General features: G+C 47.8%; 1 protein-coding gene across 1 annotated transcript; it reads left to right on the forward strand.

The window, feature by feature from the left end:
* The first annotated feature begins 1729 nt into the window (after window positions 1-1729).
* On the forward strand, window positions 1730-22992 carry LOC129081895 (quinone oxidoreductase-like protein 2). Its single transcript, XM_054587551.1, has 10 exons — window positions 1730-1790; window positions 1873-1981; window positions 4047-4143; window positions 5705-5763; window positions 6295-6360; window positions 7111-7220; window positions 8045-8126; window positions 11715-11896; window positions 14357-14585; window positions 21522-22992. Exons 1-10 carry the CDS (start codon window positions 1741-1743, stop codon window positions 21588-21590), a joined length of 1053 nt encoding a protein of 350 aa, XP_054443526.1. The 5' UTR covers window positions 1730-1740; the 3' UTR covers window positions 21591-22992.
* The last annotated feature ends 695 nt before the right edge of the window (window positions 22993-23687 follow it).

The following is a 23687-nucleotide window of genomic DNA, read 5'->3' on the forward strand; positions in this document are numbered from 1 at the left end:
GACCTGGGCTTGAACCTGAGAGGTTATCCTCTGACCAGATGTCTTTGAAAGATATCATGCTGCCTTTAAAAGTACCTGTCAAATGAAACATACTTCCCAGGATAACATGTACTTCTCTCATATTGCCAGTATCTAAATATTTTGTTGGTGACACAACAAAAATGGCAAGGACTTTAGACAAGTGGAGTCAGACCAAACCTCAGTTCAGCAACCCGGGCACTCGAGTTCTGGCAAAGAAAGAATTCAGAGTCAAGATTCAAACTATAAGAGAAAGTTTATTTAGACAGTCACAGAGATAGAAGAAGTGAGCTCTAGAAGAAACGGGCTCAGGAACGAGTTACAGAGGCCAAAGAAGGGCCTTCGGAGCTTAGGAGAAAGAGAAAGATAAAGGTAATGCTCTTGGGGGGAACGAGGGGGTGGAAAAGGGGAGCAGAGGGGGGCGGGAGGGTGCTCTGAGCCTTCTGTCCTAAAGGCTTTAAGAGTGGGGATTTTAGGGGAGGTCCCAGGGGAGGATCCAATAGCATATTCATCAGCTTTCCAGATGTGACCTTTCAGGGCTGTGGCGTCCACTGATTGGTTGGCACCAGGGCAAGTGGTCATTAATCAGAGCTGCTGGTCCTGGTGTCCACCATGGCGTCCCTTGTCTGGTGTTGCTGCACTACTGGGCCTGGAGCTGAGACACAACTGAGTCCTAGATGTTATCTCTAGGGCTAGTGCTTAAGGAAGTGGCCGTGCAAGGGCCCGCATGGGAGTCACACGAGGCCACTCTGCAGCGCCTTGTTCCTCCTCCAAGCGGTCTGCTGCGTGACTAGTGACACATGTCAGGGGAGGAAAGGTCAGGGAAGGGCTGAAGCCGCCTGCCCCCCAATATACTAGGGGAGGAAAGGTTAACCTTGGGGGTTTTGCCCAGGGCTCTCCGCTGGTGACCTTCTGTGCCTGGCCCATCGTCCTTGCTCATGCCTGTCTAGTTAACTACCACAATCTGGTTACTGCTGTAACAGTGATCCACCCAGTTTTATAATATTTCATGGATTATATTGTTATGTTTTCAGATTTTCCAGAGTGTACCTCTTCACCTAGGAATTGTTTTCACTGAATCAACTATTATTCGGCATCCACATGTGCCAGGCATGGACAGGCTTGGGAACTATGAAAACACCTAGGGCTTTCATTGGAAATATTATGACTTTAATTGGAAATATTTGGATATGTGTAGGAGCATTCCACCTTGGGTTACTAGTAACTGCATAGTTTTAACGTAAATGGTCTTGTAAGTGCAAAAATTTGGTAACAAGAGTTTAATTAGATGCCGAATGCAGACTTTAAAACTTTTACCCATGTACTTAGGATTTCACACATGCACAGGACCCAAGAACCACTATTCAACCGCCAAGTGTGGTTTTAAAAGTGTCCCAAACTTGCTACAAAAATGCCAACAAATGGGTAATCTCGGGTAGTCGATTTTCTTTTACACGTTTTCTTTCCTTCCAGCGGGCTCCACGTCCAACCTGGGGGACAAAGGGACGGGCACCCCGGAGTCTGTCTGGCGCACCCTGCGGGTGGGCTGGCCCTGGGCGCAATCCCGGCTGCGGCAGCCTCCAGCCTGGGTCGCGTTTTGCCCCTGGAGGAGCGGCCAGTCCCTCTTCCGCTCTGCGGGGCACGGCAGGGGCGGGGCTGGCGCAGTGGGCTCTTCCTGCGCCGCTGGGACCCCGCCTCTCTCGTGCCTCACTGCGCGAGGTCATGGCCGCGGCTTTTTGGGCACGGTGTGTCTCTCGGATGGGGCTCTGCAGGTGCGATCCTGACTCTTCCTGAGCCCGAAAGCGCAGCCGCGTGAGTTGCCCCAAGTAACCCAGTCTCCGCCTCGTGTTGCAGGAGCGTCTGGTCGGGCGGCAGCCGCCACTACCGCGCTGCGCGGTGCGCCGCATTGAAGCAACCCCTGGTCATGGAGGAGGTCGTCCCTCGCCCTGTCCTGCCCCACGAGGTAGAGCGACTGGCCTATCCCCGGGACCTCTTGACACCCTTTCACTTTCCCCTCGACCGCTGCACACCCACCATAGGTTCCACCCTGGATGGAGTTCCCAAGCGCTCAGCTAGGGGGCGAACGGGACTCCAGAGCACAACTTCGTTGTGGGCTACATGGGCCCCTTCAGGGTTCACGAAAAAGTCAAAAGGGCTAAAGAAAGATTGTTCTCCAACACCACAAATGGAGGCCTCTTTCTGAAGGCCCCAGAGCTGTTGCCTTAGAAACAGAGAATTCTGATTTGCACAGAATTTTGCATAATCATCTGCAAGTTATTGCTGTAACACGGATTAGTGGACCTTATCCTTTGCCTTTGCTTCCCCAGGTGTCAGCACCTAATTATCCTCCTCCCCTCCTCCTCCAAAGCAGCCCGAACCAGCCCAGCGAGGGCCTGTGTTTCCGTTGGCATACGTGCCTTGTGCTCTCCTACGCTCTCCTGCAGTAATTTGGGATTTAGGGATGCGGACACTTCCAGTGAAATGTGGAAGTCACTTTGGTCTTCTGCCGTTAAGCATGCTGGTGACACAGGTCAGCTGGCATGGCCAACGAGAACCTCTGACAAGGTGCAGCAGGCAGTTAGCCTCAGTCTAGGGGACCACTGGTGAGAGAGGGCAATGTGAAATGCCACCAACAGGGACCCTGTGGCTAAATGGATTATTTATGTGACTACGTGATGGCAGCCATTTGGCTTCCTGGGGCCCAGGTGCTCAGAGATGCTCAACCTTCAATCATCCTTGAACTAAGGTGGAGTGCCTTGAGATCCTGCGTGTTGCTGCACACGTTAACAACTAACGTGTTATGTATGCAATGTGCGCAGGCTGAAGGCTGGACTCCTTTTTTCTGTTATTTGCCCAGACACTGCCTTGTAAGGGATTAGCTCATGAGGGCTGGGACTATGTGAGTTTACCCACCATTAAATAAATCCCCATAGTCTGGAATCGTGCCTGGCATGCTTAAAACATTGTTGAATGAATGTAATTTGTCAATTAAAAAAAAGTCTCCCCAATATGGCTCCCTCTGTGCTGCAATGGCAATCGAAACAAATAAACGAATGTTACCTATCCTGTCTCTCAGCCTTCCTTTCCTGTGGCTCCCAGCCCTGTCCAGATGGGTTGGCCTATGGCAGTAAGGCTCTTAACTTTAGCCTGCCTCACAGTCACCTGGGGCTTGTTAGAGCAGTTTGCTGGGCATTGTCCCCAGAGTCTCTGACTTCGTAGTGGGGGGCAGGGTGGCTGAGAATCTGAAATTTTAACAAGTCCCCAGGTGATACCAATGCTGGTGGTCTGGGACCGCAGTGAGAAGGACTGGCTGGCAACGTCTGGAGAAACTGCTGGCTAGGCTGCTGCAGGCCTGCCTCTGCTTTAGCGTTGTCACAAAACAGAAGCTGGCGATCCAGGACTGGCCTCCAGGATGATTTCTCATTCCCAAGACAGCCGATCATGTTACTCTCCTGCTTAAAAATCCTTCCGTGGCTTCCCATTACTCCTGCTACGAAGACTAAGTTGCTCGATAAAGCCCACAGACCCTAGGATGGTGTGGGCCCTTCTCTCTAACCCCATCTGTTTCTCCAATTTGTGCTCTAGGTTTGCTGGTTTTTCTTTTGTCCCCCGCAGGGCCTTTGCACATGCCATTGCCTTTGGCAATGCCGCGCTTCTCCCCCTGTTCTGATTAGTTAACTCTCAGCTGTTCTTGGTTCAAGTGTTACTTTCTCAAAGATTCCACCTGATTCCCCAAAAGGTCAAGTCCCTCCATTATATGCTTTCATGGCATTTCTATTTTTATTTTTAACATCTCGTGTAGGAGTTGTAATTTAACACATAAATCCTCACAATTATTTGGTTAATATCTGTTTCTTGACCATACTTTTTGCTCCACAAGGGCAGGAAACTTGTCCATTTTGCCTCATGCTTGTACCCTGGGACTTAGTTCAGTACCTTAGCTCAGTATAGTAGGTACTCAGTAAATATTCTGGTATAATTGAATTGTCTCCATGGACATGTACCGCTCTGGTTTATTTCGTTTACAGGTCAGAGTGGATGTCCATTTCTGTGGAGTGAACTTTGCTGATATTTTGGTTTGCCGTGGTCAGTACCAGGAAAGGCTCCACGTTCCTTTCACACCTGGTGAGTATGAGGGGGGCCAAGTGGCAGCTGCGGGAGAAGGCAGCACAATGTCCAGAACCATGGGCTTCACCTCAGACTCTACCCTGGCGGCGCTTGCCCACGGTCAGGGACATCGCGGACGCTCCGGCCGCACCACTAGGGAGGAGCACTGATTGTGTGGCCCGGGAAGAACATTTCTATGACTGCCTTACCCTCATGCTATCCCCCAGGTTAGTATTGTAACTGGCTTATAGTAGATGCTCAATAAATACTTTACAAAAGAATAGATGAACAAGTGAATGTTCACATATCATTACGTTCATCAGAGTTGTGATCCCAGTCATTATGCGTTCTAGTTACTTCCTTTTATTCCTTGACATTGCCTCAATTTTCTTTTTGCCCTTAAGGATCACAACCATCTGTCTGCAGCTGAAACTCTTAGTCTTCACAAGCACATTCCCAAAGAAACCTAATATCTAAGGATCAGAAAGAAGAAAAAGAGTTTTTATGTTTTTAGCAGCCCACTGTCTGACCTTCATTATGCCCAGTCTGATTACATTTAGATCCTAATATGTGGACAAATAACTGATTTTTGCTGTTGAAATTTATTTCATCAGGTGTACTTATAGCTCAGCATGTATATGGAACATGTACATTCTATACAGATATGTATTATTAAGGATATAATACTGTTGCTGTGTTTTGGCCTTAGGCCGTTTGGTTGTGTCTCAACAGTCAGAAGCATTTCCCTGTTTGTTTTGCTGAAATGCTGGGTAGGGGAAGATGTCATACTCAATTGAGTTATTCCTCTGGCAGCTCAAGTGGGAGTGCACGATCATTAAATTCAGAACTTTTGGAGGCGGAAGAGGAAAGGGCAGACAACTCCAGTTCATCCATTTGAGCCAATTACTGGATAAATAAATACAGCTCACGTCCTGAGGAACTCACAGTCCGGAAGAGAGGACGTGGCCACAGATAAACACAGGATGATGAGCATGGCACCTGGGGCGCTCTGGGAGCCCAGCCCCCGGTGCTCGGGGCAGCAGTGCTTGTACACCTGTGGTCCTCTGTGCTGTTGCCCATTCTTAAAATCCCATTCGTGTCATGGTAAGAATGGGGCTGCTCTAGCTTTTCAGGTCGTGATCATGGAAATCTTAAGGTCACTTTCCTGAGCATTGGGTACGAATTCTTTTCTTTTTTAATTTTTTAAAAAGATTTTATTGATTTATCTTTTAGAGAGGGGAAGGAAGGGAGAAAGGGAGAGAAGCATCAACACACGGTCGCATCTCCTGCACATGCGTAGCTTGCAGCCTCCTACTGGGGACCTGGCCTGCAAGCTAGGCATGTGCTCTACACTGGGAACCAAACTGGCGACCTTTTGGTTTGTAGGCTGGCACTCAATCCACTGAGCCACACCAGCCAGGGCTGAGTACATACCCTTACCCCTCCTCCCTAGGTGGATGGGAGGCACTTAATCATTGCGGTTTCAGAAAACTGGTAGGATGGCCGGTGGATCTGGATTTCCTCACCTCCGCAGTGCTGGGCTTCACAGACAACCTAACCTTGAAACAATTTGTTTCAGGAATGGAGTTTTCTGGGACAGTATTGGAGACAGGCGCAGATGTCAGCACAGTTAAAGAGGTAAACGTGAAGGCCAGGGGTCCACGTGTGTGTAGCTGTGAGAAATGTGCTAGATCATTTGAGGCCAAAGGGTCTTGGTGCCTCCTGGCCTTTGCCGGCAGACACCAACGGGAAACTGAGAGGGAGGGGGAAGAGACAGATTCTGAACTGGGGGAAGGAAGGCAGTAGAAGTGCCTGGCTTCATTTAACTTTCATTACGAATAAAAGGCAGCACCTCTTTAGTTGCTAAGAGGTCTTTAGTTGCTAAGAGGATAGAAAATTCCCAAGTTTCAGCCTCTTGTGAAAGCAGTTAACACTGGGATTCTAATTCACATCTGAATTGATTTTCTAATTGATACCCATATTATTGTCCAAACTGTGCTCAGATTGGCTTGGCAGCCTAGTGGGGGTATAGAGAAAAAGATTGCGTTATTTACTGAAAAGCAGCTCTCAATAGATCACTGGGGCAAACCTGGGGGTGGGGGATGGGTCTTAATGAAATCAGAAACAGAGATGCATTGGAACCTACCCTTAATACTATTTTCCCTTCAGGGAGATCGAGTAATCGGCGTGAGTGCCTTTAGTAGTATGGCTGAAGAATGTGTCACTGACCAGAAGGTATCCCTACCTTCCAATATTTCTTTAATTTCCACCCATCCCTCATTCCTCATTCTCCAGCCCGCCCCCTCGCCCCTTTTTCTTTGTTTTCATTTGGTCATATCTTGTTCCTCAGCCAACCACTTCTTTCTTTCAAATGCTAAGCCCCTTTTCTATATCGGGGTAACAACCTTTGCACAGAACTTTGTGTGGATTGGTTTAATGAAGAAACATTGTGTTTTCTGAGTCCTGGAGCAACTGGCTGGCTGTCCAGTTGGATCACAGCTAGGTAGTTTGGGTAGAGAAACTGGTTTGAGGCATTGAGCTGGATGTCATGGGTTTCTCTCCCACACATGAAACTTGTGAGAGAGGCCTGGGAATGGAGCCCAGGTCTTTTTGTGCAGGATGTGACCGGCGCCCCCTAGTGGATAACAGTACATATATTCCCCCCCCCCCCCCCGCAGTTTTATTGCAGTAAAATTTACATAACATCTAGTTCACCCATTATATAATACAGTGGCCAGTGTTCCATTCTCCCTAAGTTCGTTGGTTCCTTCCTGAGCAGGTGCAACCTTAGGATTTCTGAAGACTGACTCAGCCAAGTCTTGAACTCGGCCACAGGTTGCTGGGTCTTAACTTCTACTAGGCGTGGGTCCTGACCTGTGTTTCCCTTTGCAAGCCCATCATTCAATCAAATCATAATATTCACTGAGCAGCCTTTATGAACAGGTGCATGTGCTCAATCCCTTAGTCACTGATATCTCTTTATAGTTACTCTGGAAGATTCCAGAAGGGGTTCCCCTCCAAGAAGCTGCTGTCCTGCCTGTATCTTACGGCACTGCTATCATGGCCCTGGAGCATCGGGCACGTACCCAACCTGGGTAAGGACTGTGTAGATAGGACGCTTCTCTGATATCGGAAGTGCCAAGGCCTTGCCCCTTCCTTTCCCTTGCCTGACCTTCGGCTCATGTTCAGTCTAAGGAAGGGCCAAAGGGAGTAGTGGCCTGAGACTGGGGTCTGGTGACAGTGAGGCTATCCTTGAGTCTGTGAGAGAATGGTTGATTGTGAATGTGGCCAGTATGAATTTGGAGAAATATCCTTCTGAAACCTGACCATTCTCGATAGCTCCTCCAAGAAAACCTTGACGGGTAAAAAGCTGACTTACTTAAACTCGCTTCCCCCGGATTTTAAGGAAGGCCTGTGGTCTTTGTTTCTGTGCGGCTTGCTTGGGTGGACCTAACTGGGGTATTTTAAACTCAGAGGTGCTGAAGTTCCCCACGTCACCTGGGGTGGGCCTATCTGTTGCCTCCTGCTGTTTCCAGAGAGCCCCAGAATCGCCCAGAGAGATGGGTTTCGTTGAGCAGTGGCCGTTACGTGATTGCCACCCTCTAAAATCGGGCAGTGTTGAGTGTGAGGATGATTTAGGACAGAGCTTCTGAAGCAGAAATTGAGTGGTAGCTCGAAGGAAGAGGCTACCTAGAAATATTAAGGAATATTTTTTCCTGGGAAGTTCTCAAAATGGACCCAGTTAGCCCCAGCGTAGCCACCTGAAGCTGGGAGAATGGATGTCCATAAGGCGTTTGAGGAAACAGTCTCTGAGTTCTCTTCTTGCTTTAAAATGTCCTGGTGTCACTGTTCATGAGATCACATTGCTGGATGACTTCTGGTTTCTGAAGCAACGTTCATTTCTCTCTTTGCGACACAGAGAGACCGTTTTAGTGACAGCAGCGGCTGGAGCGACGGGCCTTGCAGTGATAGATGTGGCAACAAACATTCTTCAGGCCAAGGTATGTGCGTGCGGGATTCTGCCCTCAGACAGATTATACCACAAAACGTGGCCTTCAAGGATGGACCATGTTTATTCACTTACTAAAAGCTATGGGCAAGTCCCTGTCTCCTTGCTGGTGGACTAGCGAGGGGACCTAGGAGTAAATCACTGGTCCCTCTAGTTACTGGAACCTGTAAGGTCAGACTTAGTCACAGCTTCCGCAGATGCTGTTCCCTCCCCCTATGATGCTGTGCCCTGTCCCCCACTCCTTGCCAATTGAAATGCAGATGCCACTTTTTAGGGAAGTATTCTTTGTCCCTCAAGAGATGTTTCTCCCCTCCTCCCACTCTTTGTGCACGGCGTCAGGCATCCTCTCCTGCTCATTCATAGTGCACACCTCCCACACCTCCGTGCATGCTTAGTCCTTTGCTCGTGTCATTATTAGATTTGTGTCTCCCTCCCACTGGACTGGAATCCCCAGGAAGGCAGGGACAGTGCCTGTTTGGTTCGTCACTGCCGTCCCGTGCCTGGCATGATGCCTAGACCACAGGAGGCACTCAATTACTATTCCTTGAATGAACGAATAAACAAATGAAAGAAAGTGGGTTTCAGAGAAGGAGGGGTTTCTTGGAGAAGGTGAACATCCAGGCTGAGATTTTGAAGGACTGGTAGCAGTTGAATAGAGGAAGAAGGGATGTGAAGGCCATTTCAGTGGTGGGAGGACCTATTAGAAGACAGAGAAATAGGAACTAACGTGATGCACCTGGGGAATTGCCAACAGCATCTGTGGAGCAGGGGGTCTGTGTGGGCAACGGTGGAGAAGGACTCGAGAGAGCTGGGCAGAGGTATGATCAGGGGCGCTGGAGAAGTGGAGCATTTATTCGAAACTCATGAGGGTGTTAAGTAGGGAAGCGGCATGACTATCTTTGAATTTGCAAAGGTCATTTTGGTAGCAGTAGGGGTGAGGGATGGGCAAGGTCAGGGGCGGTCCAAAGGTGGGCAGTAGGACAGACTCTTGGAGCAATCCTAGCCACAGGTGGTGATACTTGAACCCGGGCAGGAGAGACACTTAAAGTCAAAGAAAATTGAGAATTTGGTCACTAAAGAGCATTCTGATAGAGGAGCGCGGAGCAAGAGCTTTGAAGGTAGCCTCCCTTAGGATCAAATTCTAGCTCGCCCTTTAGCTTAGTCGCTTCAGTTTCCTCATTGGTGAAATAATGTTTTCCTTATCAGGTTGTAGTGGGAATACTGAAGTACACATGCCAGGTGGCTGTTAGAGGGCACGTCAGTAAGAATCTCTTAGAAAGGGACCCTGTTACTAGTAGACATCGAGTGGGAAGGAGCAAACTAGGTTAACTTGTGGCTTTGCCGTTCATTGGCATTGAGAACGTGGGAGGACATGGGGAGTTCAGTTTTGGATGTTGCTGAGTGTGAGGTTCCCACGGAGCATGCAGTCTGGGGATCCAGAAGGTGTCAGGGTAGGAGGCTGGGAGATAATTGGATTGGTCTGGAATTCCTGCAGGCGGCCTCTCTCCTTTGCACATGGGAGTTCCTTTGGGAAGGACTGCGCTCTGAAAGCAATCTTAGGTACCAGGAGGCTGTTCGTGGAATCTCAACACGTTTCATGTCAAACACAAGAGCTTTTAGCTCCTCTCTCAGCAGGGAGACCCAGCTTCGTTCTCATTGTCTAGAACCATTGACTATTTAACGTTTCTAGGAAGATGAAATTGTCCCATTCATTTCACGTAATTACAGGAGGTTAAGTAGAGAGAAAAATGCACTTTGATTCCGATGTGAAAATTGATCTAAGCTGTATTTTCTTTAGCAGCAATACTGGTTTTAGGCAAAAGCAAGCACAAATAAAAATAACGTCGTCATGCGATCTCCTTGGAACAGGCTATTTTGATAACACCTCCCAGGTACAGCAACGGCCTTTTATGTCGCTTTCACTGTTCCTCCACAGCTGTCATGTGATCTTTGACCCTCACCAGACCCCGGGAGGAGGGTCATGTAAGGGGCTTGTTCTCCCTATTTGGCACATAAAGAAAGGAGACACCAAGAGAGAAAGCGACGGGTGGCAGGTCTCACCGGGACCTAGAGAGAGTTCAGGGCTTGCAGGCAGGTGCCTGGCCCGCCTCAGGCATCGCCCACTGTGGTGCTGTGTGCTGGTTGCCCTCAGTGACGGCCGCTATTTGAAAGTAGCTTTCAGTTGCACATAGTTGTGGGTGAGTTGGGAATCTCTTAAGGACATGGATGTTCCGGGGTGTTTGAGGACAAATTCCGAATGTCGCTTCGGGGCCAAGGTGCTTGGGCTGTTGGGCGCTACACAGTGACGAGGCCCCTCTAGGTCAGGCTTGAGCACTGGGAACTTTTCTGGAGACTTCCTCACCCCAGACCTGCTCACAGTATGCCCTGCAGCTACGGATGCCACCTGTGCCACGTCCGAGGGATAGGTTTCCGTCCCGGTTGGGGAAGTGGAAAGGCGTGGGCCTTGGAGTCAGGCAGCATTGGGTTTGGATACATATTCTACCGCCTGCTACCTGGATGATCGTGGGTTAACCTTCTTTGAGTCTATGTCTCCATTTATAGAATGGAAGTATTTATACCTCCCTGTAATGTTCTTTAGAGGTTTACATAGAATGCATGACTGCATATGTGTAACAACAGGTTCAGTTTATCTAACAGTTTGTTTTGCAAGTGCTTTTCATATAGCAGTATTCCACTGAATTCTTAAAATAAATCTTATTATATGGATGAGGTAACTGATGCTTAGAGAAGTAGACAGGCAGGATGGAGAGGTGAAAGCATGAACTCTGGAGACAGATTACCTGGATTTTTCAGTTCTGCCTTACACTAGCTGGATGACTTTGGGCAAGTTAAGTTCTTTTGCCTCAGTTTCTTTATCTCTAAAATGGGGATAATGATAGTCGGTATATCATTGAGCTATCAATGTATATTCAGTAGAAAGCATCTAGACTACTGCCTGGCCCGTGGTAATTACTATGTAAGTGTTAGTTCTTGCTAAGTAATTTGGCTTAGGTAACTTAGCTGGTTAGTAGCAGGGCCCAGGATTGGAACTTAGATCTGTGTGACCTTAAGATCTTTCCATTGGATCATGTTTTAACCCCCTGGGCAGCTTTTCCTGATCATCTAGATTTAGGTTGGATGTTCTTGTTTGCACTTCTGGAACCCTCTGTAGTTCTCCATCCCACCGCTCTATCTTGCTTTCTGGACGCAAAGCTATGGATTTAGCTTGTGTCCTTAGTACTTCACTCATTGTGGAGTCTCAGTAAATGGCTTTAATTTGCATGTGGAGAAGACCTACCAAGTGTCTCCTGAACCACCTCCTAGCTGACCCACTGGGGTTCCGAGATCCTTGGAAACGTGGATCCTGCGGCCCGTGGGGCGTGGAGGGACCAGTACAGCAGCGCTGTGGGCTGGACCTGACCTGCTGGGTTGAGGCTGATGCTAGGTCAGCGAGGTCACATTGGGTTCCTTGATTTGCACCCTTCAGGTACAGGTCAGGTGGGTGGCATGAGCCCCCCCGCCCCACCCGCCACCCCAGTACATATTCTAGAACCTCAGAAGCTCTGTGTTCTCTCTGCAGGTGATAGCTGCTGCCGGAAGTGACGAGAAGTGCAAGCTGGCCGTGCAGAGGGGTGCGCAGTCCAGCGTGAACTACAGTCAGGGCAGCCTGAGGGAGGCAGTGAGGAAACTGGTGGGCAGCGGCGGCGTGGACGTGGCCATCGACACCGTGGGCGGAGACGTCTTCCTGGAGGCTCTCCACAGGTGCGTGACGGGGTCTTCGCAGCAGAGTGGGTGGACCCGGGCCTCTGCTGGAACCTCCTCAGACCTGTGCCTTCCTCCTGGCCTTGCTTCTCTCATCTTTGTTGCTCACTTCTCCTGCACGCATTGGCACCGATGAGAACAGCTGAGTGGGGGCGTGGAAAGAACTAGAAGCAGAGGGGAAATCAGGAAATGCTTAAATATAGCAACAACAAAATATCCAACGGGAAAATATCCAAGAAATGACTGTAGACTCTCTAGTTGGCAACATCAACTGCTTTAGAAATTATACATGTGTTCGGCTCAGCTGTGCCAGCCCCCACTAACTATTTTATGTACTTGGTGTGGGTAATTCTTGAGGAGATCATTGTTCGGATGTTAAATGTGCACTCTCTTTTGATCTTCCTGATTTGTGAAGTAGCCAGCAGGGTAGGTATGTCTTTGAATTGTTTTATTTAAGAAAAGAGATCTGCCCTGGCTAGTGTGGCTCAGCGGATTGAGCACTGGCCTGAGGACCAAAAGATTGCCGGTTTGATTCCCTGTCGGGGCACGTACCTGGTCCCCAGTTGAGGGCATGTGAGAGGCAACTGATGAATGTTTCTCTTTCTCTCTTTCTCCCTCTTTTCCCCTCTCTCTAAAACAAATTTTTAAAAAAATTAAAAATAATAAGAAAGAGGTCACTGGAGGTTGAGTGGGACTGTTGTCTCTACCCTCATGCTAGTTCTGTTTTCACCTAGGGACACTGGGTTGCTTTTAATATGGGTTTCATGTCTCATGTCATCCTGACAAGTGCCATTTTATGGGTCATCTCAGTTTAAAGCAAAAGAAGTGGAAGCAAAGAGAGCAGCTTGCCCACAGGGGGCACCCAGCTGGCGCTGTAGCCCCTGAGCATCAGCCAGGGTGCCCTGGGCGGCGCTCAGAGAAGAAGCAAAGGAGGGAGTGCGCTTGACCAAAAGGAGAGCCAGGACGGAGGGTGGCTAGTCCTCACCCTTCGCTTGCCTTCTGGGTAGTAGTATTTTGACAACAGCTTCTGGTTTCCTTTCTAAAGAAGAAAAGCAAAAACCTTGAACCAGCATACACATATTTCATATCAAAGATGTTTACAAATTTTATTTTTATAGCTCCTCGCTTAGCATGTGCTGTAGGGTTCTTCTCATAATGGGCTGCAGGAAACGTGCATGAATTTTTGTTGATTGTTCAGAACTCTCTAGAGAAGCACATAGCTTAAAGGCATCCTAAGGTAAGTGTCTGTGAAAAGCAAATGATGCTTCATTCAAGTGCCTGTCTTATTCCCGCTTCCTCAGTTCCTAAGTTCAGGAGCTTCACACTGAGTTGTCTCTGAGTACCGCGTATGGGATGACACTTGCTTATACCAAGTTTTCTTCCACCAAAGAGTAGAACAGTTAAATAGACAGTCTTGACTCTAAAGTGGGTTCACTTGTAAAACTGGCTACTTCCTCTGGCTCCCTACTGTCTTGCTTAAGCCTTATGTTTATATTTTCCTATTGAAGAATCCAAAGTGGTACAAGATGGGTCACCCCTGCTGGTTTGCAAAGTCAAGAGGAATTCCGACCTGGAGGTTTAATGCGTATTTCTTTTTTAAAAAATTGTGGTGAGATATACATAACCTACTTTTTATCATTTTTACCATTCGTAAGGGTACAATTCAGGGGCATGAAGTATACTCACAATGCTGTGTAGCCTCCAACAAAATCGCTGAGCCCATTAAACAATAAGTGTCCCTTTCCACATGCCCTACCCCCGGCAATGTCTGTTTTACCTTTCGTCTTTATGAATTAATGTACCTTGCTTTTTTATTCATTCTTCATTTTTTACCGTGATAAAAGGTTAATAATGTAAATGTGCTATACTGACCACTTTAAGTGTGCCGTTCAGTAGCATTAAGTATATGCACAATGTTGCACATTGTTGTGAAACATCTCCAGGACTTTCCCACCTTGCAAATCTAAAACTCTGCCCTCATTAAACAACTCCTCCCCGTTTCTCGCCCCCGCCCCCTGCAGCCCCACTCTCCTTTCTGTTTCTATTGGTTTGAGTACGTTAGATGCCACATATAAAGGCATGTTAATGCCTTCATCAGCGTAGGACACCTGGGTTGCTCACACCTCTAGGTTATCATCGAAAGTGCTGATGTAAACATGGGCTTGCAAATATCTCTTCAAGACCCTGCTTTCCATTCTTTGGGATGTAGACCAGGAAGTGGGATTGCTGGATCCCATGGTGGTTCTACTTTCAGTTTTTCTGAGGAACCTTTATACTGTTTTCCATGGCGGGAGCACCATTTTACAATTCTGCCCACAGTGCCTGAGGGTTCCTGTTTCTCGACATCCTTGCCAACGTGTCTTTTATATTCTCTTCTGTTCCTTTTAAATAGTTGCTATCCTAATGGATGTGAGCGTACATTGCTTTTTAGACGGCTTTCCCTTCTGTTCATCCCCTCAGCCTCGCCTGGGAAGGCAGGATCGTGGTGGTGGGTTTTGCTGGAGGAACCATTGCTTCCGTGCCGGCCAACCTTCTGCTCCTGAAGAACATCTCTGCCATGGGTGTGTACTGGGGCCGATACCAAGACCGCAACTTTCCGGTCTTCTCCCAGAGCCTGTCCTCGGCTCTCCAGTACTGCCAGGAAGGACGCATCCAGCCACACTTGGGAGCCGTTTTTAAGCTGGAGGAGGTGAGATGCTCTTATGGAATATGAGGTGGATGAAGCCAGGGAGCGATCTGGGTCAAGCTACCAAACAGCTTCTGTTTAGATACTGTAAAGCCTCCTTTTATGGACTGAAAAGCTGAAAATGCCACACAGAATGGTGTCACAGGCTGAGGGGCACAGGATGTCTCCCAGTTCTCTGGGTCAGACTGTCTGAGCCTCGGGAGCCACCTGGGCGGCAGGATCTGTGAAGGCCACACAGTGGGCGGTGGAGGTTGATGGTGTCTCAAATAGAGGGAAGTGAGGATACTTTAGGAAATAATTTACCCATGTCGATGTGAACTCTGAACTCCACAGCACACGAGTCTAAGAAGGAAAGCCTTAACTCGACCTTTGCTTTTAGAATACAGACACTAAAGTACAACCAGATGATCTAAGCTGGAGCTCTGTGAACAAAACACTAAATCATGCCTGGCATCAGAAGCCTATAATTCATCCATTAGTCACTGTAGTTAATTTTGTTGGCTATTCACCCCCTTTTAACATTCCCCTACAGTCCCATTAATGTGGCTTAAACTTCCTCCAAAGTGTAATTCTGTGCATGCATATGCAAAATTGTTGTAAACGTGAATCTGTTAGGCATTCACTGTGAAGTCTTTTTTTCTCTTTTTGTGGGGGCTTAATTTATTTGAACGTTCAAAAAACTGTTTGGGTAACTCCAGTCAGCCCTGGATGGAGGCGATGTTTTGTTCACATGCAGATTAGCTCAGCGGAGCCCACGCTGTCAGGCCAGACTTCCTGCTCACCTGTCTTCCAGTCGTCTGCTTTTCCCTGTCGTCACGCACATTCTTCATAAACACGGTTTACTTTCTCATCATTTTGGGTGTCAGTCAAGAAGGTGTCGTTCAGGGGGAGAAAGAGAACCTGACTAGCCATCAGGAAACTGGTTGGAATCCATTTCCAGCTTTGGCCCCTCTCTGGGCACCTTTGTAGAGGTTTCCTCGCCGTTCTGCGCGTCAGTCCACACGTCTGGAAAATGGAGGCCCAGGACAGTATCAGTGGCTTTCAGGCTACGCTTTGGGAGCCACGCTTCAGGATTTGGGGGTGGGCGGGTGTAGGCCTGAGCTGCCTGGGCCCTGGGACACCCTCTCTGCTGGGGCTGAGGTGGCTGCACGTTTTTACTTTTTGGTTTATACTTTTCTTTGAAGAAAAGATTTTGTAGGTGAAGACTTGAAATGCACCAGTTTAGAGAACGGCTGGGTCCCCTTCCAGCTGGTGGCTTCTATCACAGGCCTTGGAAACCGAGGTTTGCTCTCCCCGAGGCTCAGGTGCCCCTGCCGGTAGAGGAGGAACAGCCCGGGCCAGCGCAGCATGGAGGCCCCCGTTGGTGGGAGCTGCCTGGTCTCTCCATGGGCGTGCGCTAGCTGCCACCCCCGCCTGATTCCCCACACGGAAGTCCTCTGTCCTCTTACGTGTGAATTAATTGTCTAATTGCGAACCTCAGCTCAGCTTTCCTGTGAGTGCTCTGCATGTAGGACTTTTCTAGTTCTTCCCACTCTACGGACCTTCCTATGACCATCTGGCGCTCTGAGGCCCTGTTCCCTAACAGTTTCAAGTTCCTCATTCACACACCATCCATTGATTGTCTCTGTCTCTCGTTCTTTCTCTCCCCGCCCCACCCCCCATCTATATTGTACCAGACATACTGGTGCCCCCTAGCTTTTATTTTCCTCTGAACACATGGACTCACAGATTTGACCTTGACAGTTGATATGAATATGACCGCATACCTTGGCCTTTTAGTAGGCACGGGGTGTGAACTCCCATAGTGCTCTGTGCTTCTCCCTCACCTGCTTGGAGTTACTTGTTTGATGCCTGCTATTCCCATGGAGCATCAGCTCCCTGCAGGCAGGGCCTGTGCTGTGTGCACCTCAGAGTCCCCAGGTTCTGGGAGGGACTCGTATCCTGGTGAGTAACGGGTTGAGAGTATGGACATCTTTGTGCCTTATTTCCTTGTCTGTAATGGGAACAGGAATATACTCCACCTACTGGGGGCGGGGGCGGTGTGAGGAATTTAATAAGATAATACATCTAAAAGCATATAGATAAACACTTACTATACGTTTTAAAGTGAAATCTATAGCCATTATGTGGAGTTGAGTTTTTCGGTTCCCCTGAACTGTAACAATTTTGCACTGACATTTCAAAGGGCTGGCTTTGAGAGACCATCTTTAGATTTTGAATGTTAATCAGAGTTTATTGTTTTCTGAAGGGTTACATCTGTGCCATGATCATGAATTAGCCCAGCGATCTGTTCAGAGGATGGGATTTGTCAGACATGCCACGTCTGCTTTGTGCAGGGGGCCTCCCACCTGCATCTCAGCCTGACGCGGTACTTAAACCTCGCAGATCTGAACTCGTTTATCATATAAAGGTCGGCCGAGATCACTACCTGAACAGATTTAATGGACAGAAATTGTTCAATTGAAGTTTCCTGAGTGTGTCTGTGGAATAGTCTTGAGAATTAAATTACCCTTTTAGTTTAGACGGTTTATTAATTTGAGCCCATCATTCCAGACTCAGTTTGGGAGCCTCCCGGTATCTGCCAGTCCCACCTGCCCCGAGCTCATCTTCTTGTCACATGTTTGCAGTGATGGCTCACACCAGTGATCCCTGCGGCCGTGCTCCCCAGTCCCCAACGCCCTTGACCGTCACATGCTGTCCCCAGGGGAGGACTGATCTCAGGCACAGCTTCCCTGTGCCTCTCAGGGTGGGAGCCGCTGAGGCTCTGGTGCAGAGGCCTGAGCTGAAAAGCCTGCTGAAGCGCTGGCTTCTCAGCAAACTGCAAGGCAGCCCAGAAGTGTGGGGGCGTTCACGGGGCACGCTTTGACAGATGGGAGACGGGAGGTAGTACGGCTGCTTTCCCTCCTCCTGACGAAGTGCTGGGACGTGCCGTGGGTCCCTCTGGCCTCTCTGGAGAGGTCCCCTGTGAACAGCAACCAGTGCGTGTCCCCTGAAGCTATGACCGGTTCAGGATCAGTCACGCACACCGCGTAGTTCCTCTCCTTTCTGCTCAACCCACTTCAACGCCCCCCCCCCCCCAGGTCTCCCTGGATGGCCAGGAAGCATTAGGGCATACGTTCCGATTAGGCTCTATTTCCTAAGGAAGCTGGGTGGACGTTGAACTTTGAAAATTTGTTTATTTTTGTGTTTAATAATACATGGCTTTCTAACAGTCTGGTTTGGGGAGGTATAATTTCCATAGAGTGAAATTCGCTGAGTGATAGTCCTGGAACCACCCCACTACAACCACAATACAGAATTTTCCATCACTCCAAGTGTCCTTGTGCCCCTTCCTGGTCACCCCCTTCCCCGATCACACCGTCCCGGGCAACCACGGACCTGCTTTCTTGCCCCATAATTTCGCCTTTTGCAGATTGCCATATAAATGGAATCACACAGTTGGTAGCCTTTTGAGTCTGTCCTCTTCAGCTTTGCATAGTGGTTCTGAGGTTCATCCATATTGTTGCATATGTCAGTAGTTTATTCTTTTTATTGCCTAATAGTATTTCATTTTATGGATGTACCGCAACTTGTTTCCTTATCAGTTAATAGGATATTTGATTATTTTCAGTTTTTGGTAGTTCTTAAGTCAATCTCCTATAAACATTCATGTTTGAGTCTTGTAGAGACATGTTTTGTTTTGTTTCAGATTTTAGGACTGGGATCTCTGGGTCATATGCTAAGTGTATGTTTAACTTTTTCTTCTTAAATATACACATTTATTTGACTTTACTTGCAGAGCAGGGTTCCCCCCCACCCCCGGCCGCCTCCACCAGTTTCCAGTGATGGCTAGGTGACATCATCAGACAGGAGTTACAGTGTACAGAGGCCTGTGTGGAATCCCACACATAACCAGTGGAATGTTAGAAGGGGCAAGCTTGACTGCGTCAGCCGCTCGCTCTCTAGGCCTCAGCTACTGAGAAGCGATTCTGCCGCCACCTCCGCAGCCCCAGATTTTGAAGACCAGGCCATTCCTGTTGCGTGCCTGCCGAAGTCCCATGGCGCGTAGGTTTTCTGCCCTGCGTGTCCGTGTGTTCTCAATTAAAAACGGGTGCTCCAGCATCACTGTCTGTTTGAACACTCCAGGATTTTGTTTGTACTGATTTGCCACTCTATGCTTAACGTATAATAACTATCAAAGTGTTGATCAAAGTAACTGTCTTATTTTGCATTCCCACCAACAATGTATGAGCGTTTTCATTACTGCGCATCTGCCAGAATTTATTGTTGTCAGTTGCTTTCTTTAATTATAGCCATTCTAATAGGTATGGAGTAGTATCAGATCATGAGTTTAATTTGCATTTCTCTAATGAATAATGATTTTGAGTATCTTTTCATATTCACGTTTGCCATCTGTATCTTTTTTTGGTGAGCTGCGTTGATTGACTTTTCAAAGCAGATTCAGATCAACTTGCATCAGAGCGATACGATGAATATAATTCGACTGTAGCAGTGCATCAGTAATTAAATGTTTTTACCTTTAAACACAACTCCACTCAGTCCCAGATATATTCATTCATTCACGAGTTTATTTTATTCATCAGACGTTCAGTGGGTACATCCAGTATGCCAATCATTAAAAAGCAAGACTTCAGGAAGTCATCTCTTAGTTGGAAAGATCTCAGGACAGCGCTATGAGGGGGGGAGAGCTGGTTTCTAGTGGGAAGCGTGAATCGGCACAGTTTATTGAGGGAACTATAGATTACTCTGATTACTCCTGTTGGATGAGCTCATTAAAAATTCCAACAGCAGAACCGAAAACAAAAGCAATATCCTTACCCTGCCCCCAAGTCCCGGGTGCATATCTCAAGAGACAAGTGTAATTAAGGCTTCATCCACTGCAAGACAGACAACCAGGGCTCGGGGCACAGCCCGTGTGTCTGACTGGGCATCCGTGTGGGGGGCCTCCCTCTCTGAGATGCAGCCTGTACAATTGTACAAGACAGGAGGGCAACGTCCCCAAAGCATCTCTCTGAACCAGCTGTCAGAAGACGGGTCCAAAGCCCTGTACCTTGCTTCTTAGTCTCTCAGCCGGAGCTCTGCCACTCTTACTAAGCATCCAGTCCTTACCGCCACTGGCGGTCTGTTTTCCCAGCCCAGATAGAAACCACAGGATGGAAAGGGACAGAGCTGAGTTATTTTTAGAAGTGGCAGGTAGACCTAGAGAGAAGTGACAGAATGTCAAAAACAGGAGGTAAAATCATGGGTATTCAAAATGATGAGATTCCCAAGTCACGGAACAAAAAGGTTATGCTTTTCCGCAATATTATTGTTTAAGGATGTCAGATAATTATGTGCTGCATTTTTATAAAGATTTCTGTGCGGAATGGTTAAAAATATGCATTAACATCTGAAGTAACAATTTTCTTTTTATGTTAACATTTATTTATAGGAGATTCCTCATTTCTCTAGGATGCCAGATTAAAAAAAGTATCAATATCTCAAATTATGCTTGTTTCCCCAAGTATTTTGGTTGTGGGGCTATGACAGATCTTTGGGAACAAGTGACTTCCAGATGACAGGGAGAGTGATGCAGCTGTGAGTCACCTGGAAATGTGTCTTTGAGTGATTGACAGGGCGGGCATGGGTGTTTCAAACATCTGTCTGAGACCTCTTCCACCTCCTTGGAAGACATCTAAATTGTGTAGATTGGAAAGGGCTCTGAAAGCCACAAAGCCCTGAAAGACACATGTTTTTGACACCAGCTGCAGACAGCTTGCCACAATTGATCTGTTTCTCTGCTTTTTATTTATTTATGTTTCTTAGGCTTTTGGGGAGGATTTCAAGTGGAAAGGATTGTTTAATCGCATTTCTCATTTCAAAGCACATTTTCATCTTTGCAAGGCCCATCTTTTGCTTTTATGTCTGCATATCTGTGGATGTCTGTATGTACTTACTCCCTGTATCCTCACTCCCCACACTTTTTCCTCCCAAGTTACATAAACGAGTAACAGCAGAGGGTTGTGCTGTCGATCTTCCTCTGTTTCTGAATTTCCCACACAGCATTATCTTTTAAGAATCCCCCTGCGTCTCTGGTCCTGCATCCAGTTCCTGGTTTCCACCGCTGCGTAGCCGTCCATGGTGCATATTCACTAGTTTACAGGTGCCTTCCCTGGGGTGAACACCAAGGTTGGCTTGGTCCCCTGCCACCACAGCCTGTTTTGACGTTTACACTTTATCTGAGTTAATATTTGCGAAGGATGTAAGGACCACGTCTTGATTCATTTTTTTTTGCATGTGGATGTGCCGTGGTTCCCACGCTATTTCTTGAAAAGACTATCCTTTCTTCATTGAAGCGCTTTGGCTCCTTTGTCAGGAGATCTGCGGACTGCGCCTGTGTGGGCCTGTTTTGGGGCTCGGCTCACTAATCGGTTCCATTGATCTATCTGTCTGTTCCTTTATCAGTGTCACACTGCCTTGATGACCGGGGCTGCTTTTTAATTATGTTTTATAACTTGTACTTCGAAAAACAAATTTGAGACAGGTTGCAATTTCAGTTACACTGGAACTAGGACAATTTTAATAAAAAGATAATCACTGTAAAATTTTCAGTGACTGGCCCTTCTGCTAGTGGCTCCATTCTTTGAAAAGCCAGAACACACAGATATTACAATGGAATATGGACAGGCCCGGGAACTTCTTGCCTGTGGTCATTTACCTGACACCATTGAAAATGATAGTTTAGACAGATAAATTCTGAGGTTGGGTTATTCTTAAATGTTATTGTCCTTTGAGTTTGTGGCGAGTCATTTTGTTAGTATTGTATATTTAACTATAAACAGTTCGTCGAAGACACATCTTAATACTTGAGCTATTTTAAGAACTGAACCAGTAACAAATGTTTCCTGGAATATGCATGTATGCAAATCTTCCAACACATTTTGGGTTGTTTTTTTTTAGGTCAATGATGCTTTCCGTCACGTGGTGCAGCGCAAATCCACGGGCAAGGTGCTCCTCTCCCTCAAGTAAAGCCTCGCCTCAGCAGCAAACGCAGCATGTCCGGATCCAAACTCATCACCTTCCTAAAAACCTGCTCTCCTTTCTGTGTTTCTAAAGGTGGCACCACCTTCTTTATCAGTTCAGGCTCAAAGTGTTTTAGAGTCACCTTTGAATCTTTTTTCCTATTCCTCATCCTTCGTATGATCACTCACTTGACTGTCCAGACTTGGACCCTTTGGAGAGGAGAGGATGCTGTTGGTAATTATGCCAGGAAACAGGTGTCTCAGGCAACCAGGAGGTAGGGTCACGCTGTTTACAATGCAGCGGTGGCCGGCTGTCATCATCCCCGCCTCCAAGACATGGCTCACGTCTTTATCCTCTTTTCCACTTGGCTAATTGTGTCTCATCTGCTAATGCCAGTGATCTCTTTGGCTTTTCTAACTTTGAACTACAGCCCCTCCACCTTGGTTATACATTATTGCCATGACGGCCCTCTCAAAGCACAGCTACGACTACGTCTCGTCTTAGAAGACCCGCAATGGTGCGCCATTGTTGACAAGGTGGGTTCAGACTTGTGGAGCCAGCAGCACTTCATCGTGGCCCAGGTTTTGCCCCCTCTGCTTTCTAGCCGTATGTTCGACAACTGTGCTGGTCCCTCAGTAGCACCAAGATGTCCTGCGTCCCCCTCTGCTCTGCTCAAGCGGTTTCCTTTACTCCCTCATCTCTGTCGAACATAAGCTTTCCTGACCCACAAGACCTGTGTCTGCAATGAGCCTCTTCCCTCAGGAGGGTGCTCGTCTCTTCTCTTCCCCCCGACCTTCCTGTAGCTTCCCCCCTCCCCACCCTGGGTTTGTTACACCAAAAGAAGCAGCGTGTCTAGTGCGGATGTGGGTCTGAATCTGTCTCACCACTTTGGAGCTGGTTACTTAAGGTCGCTGAGTCTTCACTTTTTTCACTCTAATGTAGATATTATATCGTCCACCTCACAAGGTGGTTGTGAGCAACACATGTGGTGATTGGGCGAGGCGATTAGCAAATACAGAGATTAGCAAATGCTAGTTACTTTCACTTTCTTTCTTAAAAAATATTTATTTTTAGAGAGAGGGCAAGGGAGGGAGAAAGAGGGGGAGAGAAACATTGATGCAAGAGAAAAACATCACTCAGACACCTCTGGTCCATGTCCTGACCCGGGACTGAACCCACAACCCAGGCATGTGTCCTGACTGGGAATCGAACCGGTGACCTTTTGCTTTGTGGGGTGACGCCTCACCAACTGAACCATTCCAGTCAGGACCACTTCTTTATCTTCTGCTTTCCTAATATAGCATAAGTTCTTTCAGAGCAGGTACCGTGTTGGATTCACTTTTGTACCTCCCACAATTCCTAGCACAGTGAAGTTACCCTCGGTAAATGCTCAATAAATCAAATTGTATCAGGATTGTCTGCACGTCTTAAATTGTAGGATTAAGTTAAGGATATGAACAACCCAAACATCCATCAACAGATGAATGGGTAAACAAAACGTGGTTATAGCCATAGAATGGAATGTTATTCGGCCTTAAAAAGGGGGGAAATCCTGGCACATGTCACAACATGGGTGAACCTTGAGGACGTTATGTTAAGTGAGATAAGCCAGTCACCAAAGGGCAAATATATGATTCTACTTATATGAGGTGCCTAGCGTGGTCGATTCATAGAGACAGAAAGTGGAGTGGTGGTTGCCAGGGGCCGGGGAGGGGAGGGGGCACGGGGAGTCCCTGCCTCATGGGGACAGCGTTTTCGTTCGGGAAGATAAGCGTAGACCCTGTGAGGATGGACCATGCTGATGATGGCACAGCCACGCGAGTGGACTGACTGCCTCTGCGCTCTGTACTTCAAAATGGTCAAAATGGTAAGTTTTATGTTATGTTTATTTTACCACAACATAAAATGTTCAAAAAAAGAATTTATCACGCTCACAGGTAGGTGAATCCATTCAGAGAGCACGGCGTGGGGTCGAGTGCCCGGCGTGGCAGAGGCAGGCTCTGGGCTCTGCCCGAGCACTGGTCCGTGGCAGGGAGGGCCTCACCTTTGCTGGGGCTGGACACTGGTGTCGCCTCTTCTCCTTCATGACCGCTGAGGCCGGCG

This window comes from Pteronotus mesoamericanus, unplaced genomic scaffold (assembly GCF_021234165.1).
Source record: "Pteronotus mesoamericanus isolate MK-2021 breed Mesoamerican mustached bat unplaced genomic scaffold, CSHL_Meso_final scaffold_1186, whole genome shotgun sequence".
In the NCBI taxonomy this organism is placed as follows: Eukaryota; Metazoa; Chordata; class Mammalia; order Chiroptera; family Mormoopidae; genus Pteronotus; species Pteronotus mesoamericanus.